This window comes from Naegleria gruberi (assembly GCF_000004985.1).
Source record: "Naegleria gruberi genomic scaffold NAEGRscaffold_72, whole genome shotgun sequence".
Taxonomy (NCBI): Eukaryota; Heterolobosea; class Eutetramitea; order Acrasida; family Naegleriidae; genus Naegleria; species Naegleria gruberi.
Genome location: NW_003163255.1, coordinates 188,157 through 191,185, shown reverse-complemented (window position 1 = coordinate 191,185; position 3,029 = coordinate 188,157). Strand labels below are relative to the sequence as shown.

General features: G+C 33.0%; 3 protein-coding genes across 3 annotated transcripts in view; 2 read left to right on the top strand and 1 right to left on the bottom strand.

Moving 5' to 3' along the window:
* NAEGRDRAFT_81885 (uncharacterized protein) lies at positions 1 to 987 on the top strand (the record flags this gene model as incomplete). Its single annotated transcript, XM_002670361.1, has 1 exon — positions 1 to 987. Exon 1 carries the CDS (start codon positions 175 to 177, stop codon positions 985 to 987), a length of 813 nt encoding a protein of 270 aa, XP_002670407.1. The 5' UTR covers positions 1 to 174.
* Positions 988 to 1,254: 267 nt separating this feature from the next.
* Positions 1,255 to 2,031, top strand: NAEGRDRAFT_81884 (uncharacterized protein). Its single transcript, XM_002670360.1, has one exon. The coding sequence runs from the start codon at positions 1,307 to 1,309 to the stop codon at positions 2,012 to 2,014; it is 708 nt and encodes a 235-aa protein (XP_002670406.1). The 5' UTR covers positions 1,255 to 1,306; the 3' UTR covers positions 2,015 to 2,031.
* A 110-nt stretch (positions 2,032 to 2,141) lies between these two features.
* Positions 2,142 to 3,029, bottom strand: part of NAEGRDRAFT_74683 (uncharacterized protein) — a gene marked incomplete at both ends in the record, with an annotated part of 6,516 nt that continues 5,628 nt past the window's right edge. The window contains one exon of the mRNA XM_002670318.1: positions 2,142 to 2,973. Within this exon, the coding sequence (XP_002670364.1) occupies positions 2,142 to 2,973 (832 nt within the window). The remainder of the gene's footprint in view (positions 2,974 to 3,029) is intronic.

The following is a 3,029-nucleotide window of genomic DNA, read 5'->3' as shown; positions in this document are numbered from 1 at the left end:
TATGAACAGTGTCTTCCAATAGCACTTTCTAAAGGTCAACAAAAGTCATGCCTTGGTGCCAATAATTCAACCAGTTGTATTTATTCTGTTGATACTGGTTATACCCGAACATTGAATGACAAAGTTTGTTTCAAGATTACAGATGACAATTCCATTGTTGATATTACACTTGGAATGGATTTTATTGTTAAATTATCATCTTCTAGTTGTTATTATACAGATGATCCAATTCCAAGATATACTTCTGCTTGCTCAAAAAGCAATGTTTGTTCTCCACCTGATTTTACAGGTAATAACTATTTGAACACCGTTTCTTTTAGTATTCCAAACACTGACCCAGGTTATAGTACTTCTTGTTATAATTTGGCATTTGAAGCTTTTAGACGTTTCAAAGTTTGTAAATTGGATCCTCCTACCTATAGCGGTTTTATTACTGTTAAATATCAAGGAAGTTCTTCTCAAGTTTCAGTTGTAAATAATCAAGCATCAATTCCAATTGGTTACACTGGTTTAAATTTCATTATGGATTTAAATTCAACTACCCTTCCATTTGTTGCAGATTATTCAGTTATTGATTTAACATCTAAATCAGATTTTTACTTACTACCTTCTTCAGTAGTAAATGGTTTTAACGTTTCTGATATTTCAAAGATTGGTTGGATTAAGGTCAGCAATATTAAAAACAGTGAAATCAAATATAATTGTCAATCACCAAGAGGTAGTTGTAATTTTGATGTTACACTTCCTGAACTCTCAGAAATTCAATCAATGGTACACTTTTCAACTGGTTGTGAAAGTTCCCCTGCTTATACTGTAGCTTCTTTTGATAATGCCTCTATTACTAGACGTATTTTAGAGGCCCATGCTGCAAGTAGAGCTTCTTTCTTGGCCAAATTTGCCGAATATTCAGATTTGAATTTACAAGCATCCATCATTGCTTCAAAGGATGTATTTCACATGCCATTAGTAGGCCTGAAAATATTCTAGGATTTGGTTATTTAGGTATAGATTCAACTGAACCTATTATTATTGGTAGCAATATTGAAGGAATTCTTGCTGGAAATCCACTGAAACTTCAAATAGTCTTACTTTATCAACTACTTGTGGTTCTATAACTGGAAATTTTAAAATTTATAATTTCAAAGAAAATTCAATCAACTCCAATCCAGTCATTTCTACCAAACTTTTTTTCAAGGAACCAAATTGTATCTATATAGAGAGATATACTGATGGTGGTGATTCTAACCCACAATTAATCAAAGGAGATGCAGATACACAAATATTAGCATATACTTGGCCTGATAATATGCTTAAACGTGTTTCTTTCAAAGGTGAAACACGTAATGGAGCATCTTTTATTCCAGTTACTGTTGAACCAACTGATCCAACAGTTCTTTCTTCAATTTCATTTAAAGGTGTTTCATTAGCATCAGTTTCATTGAAAATTGTTGGTAACATGACAATATTGACAACTGACAATTCACAACCAACTCTTGTCAGTTGTTTATCAACATCTTGTGTAGTTAAATCTAAAACTCAACAAGGTTGTTTCTTTGAATCATCTACACCTTCATTTACACCAACTTATGTATCCTTGTCAAATTCTGATACAAACTCAATTACAATTTATCCAACCAAAAATTTCACAGGCTATGCAATGATGACTCTCACTTGTGGTACCTATACTTCCTCACTCGTAGTTGAGTATGATTTTTACATTGCATCCAATGGTACATTAGTTGATAACAAAGCACCAGCAAGTAGTTTCTGGGGTGAACTTTTATATGTTTACTACAAAGTGAAGCAAGTTATTGTTGACTTTTTGGATTCTTTCATCTTTATAGATTTCCTTGATACTTCTTCACTTAACACAAACAGAGTTATTGCTGTTGTTGTTGGTGTATCAGTTTTATTTGTATTGATTACCATTTCATTGACAATTTGTTGCTGTTGTGTTGCAAGATGTTGTTGTTCTGGCGATTCTATTGAAAAGAAAAAGTTGGTACCTAAATAAATTGAGAATTTGTTTATTATTGTCTCTTTTCTTTTGAAACTAATCAAGAAAACTTTGGTTGACCAAGGGAAAAAATCTAATATTTTTGAGATTATTGGAAACAACAACTAAATGGTTTATAATTGTACTACTCCTTAAGTGCCTTCTTACGAGCTGAGCAAAAACTGGTAATAATTTTGAAAAATTCAAGTACCAATGTAACATATGGACTAAGTAAATACAACAATACACAAATAATGATTAAAAGTATGACAACACCAATGACAATCAAAACTGTTGCCACTTGTTGAGTTGTAACTCCAGAAAATATTTTTGGAAGATAGGTCAATAACCATGATATAAAATCTAATATCTTTGTCCATAAACCGAGAATAAAGTTAATAAACTTCTCTGCCGTACTGATAATAAAGGAAATAATTTTCTCTATTAATTTTGGAATGGAGCTGAAAATATTTGCAATGCTTGGAACAATTCCTCCAAGAAGGTCAATCAAACCTTTTCCTAAGGATGAAATAACATCACTAATTGAACTAGCTAGTGACACTGCACCGGATAACACTGTACGAATTATCTTCATACCCTCCAAGACAACATCCCAAAAAGTAGTTCCTGAACCTGATCCACCACAATTATTATCAGGAGCAACAGTACGACAATCATAACCAATATAACCTTGATAACATTTACATGAGTCAACTGCTATACAATCACCATTTCCAAAGCAAGCACCTTTCTTGTCTCCTTCAATATCGTAGCATTTTGGAATATTACACATGAAACCACCCCAATTCGGTTCACAGACACACTTATTTGGTCCCAAACACACTCCACGACCACTACAAACAGCTACTTCTACATTAATTTGAGTTGCTAGAATTCCATTACAAGTTGGAGTGCCACAGAATGCATCTCCATAACCAGAAAAACATTCACACTTATCANAATCGACACAAACACCACTTGAATTGCACACGTTTGGATCTGTGGCAACAATTCCATTACATGTTGGTGTTGC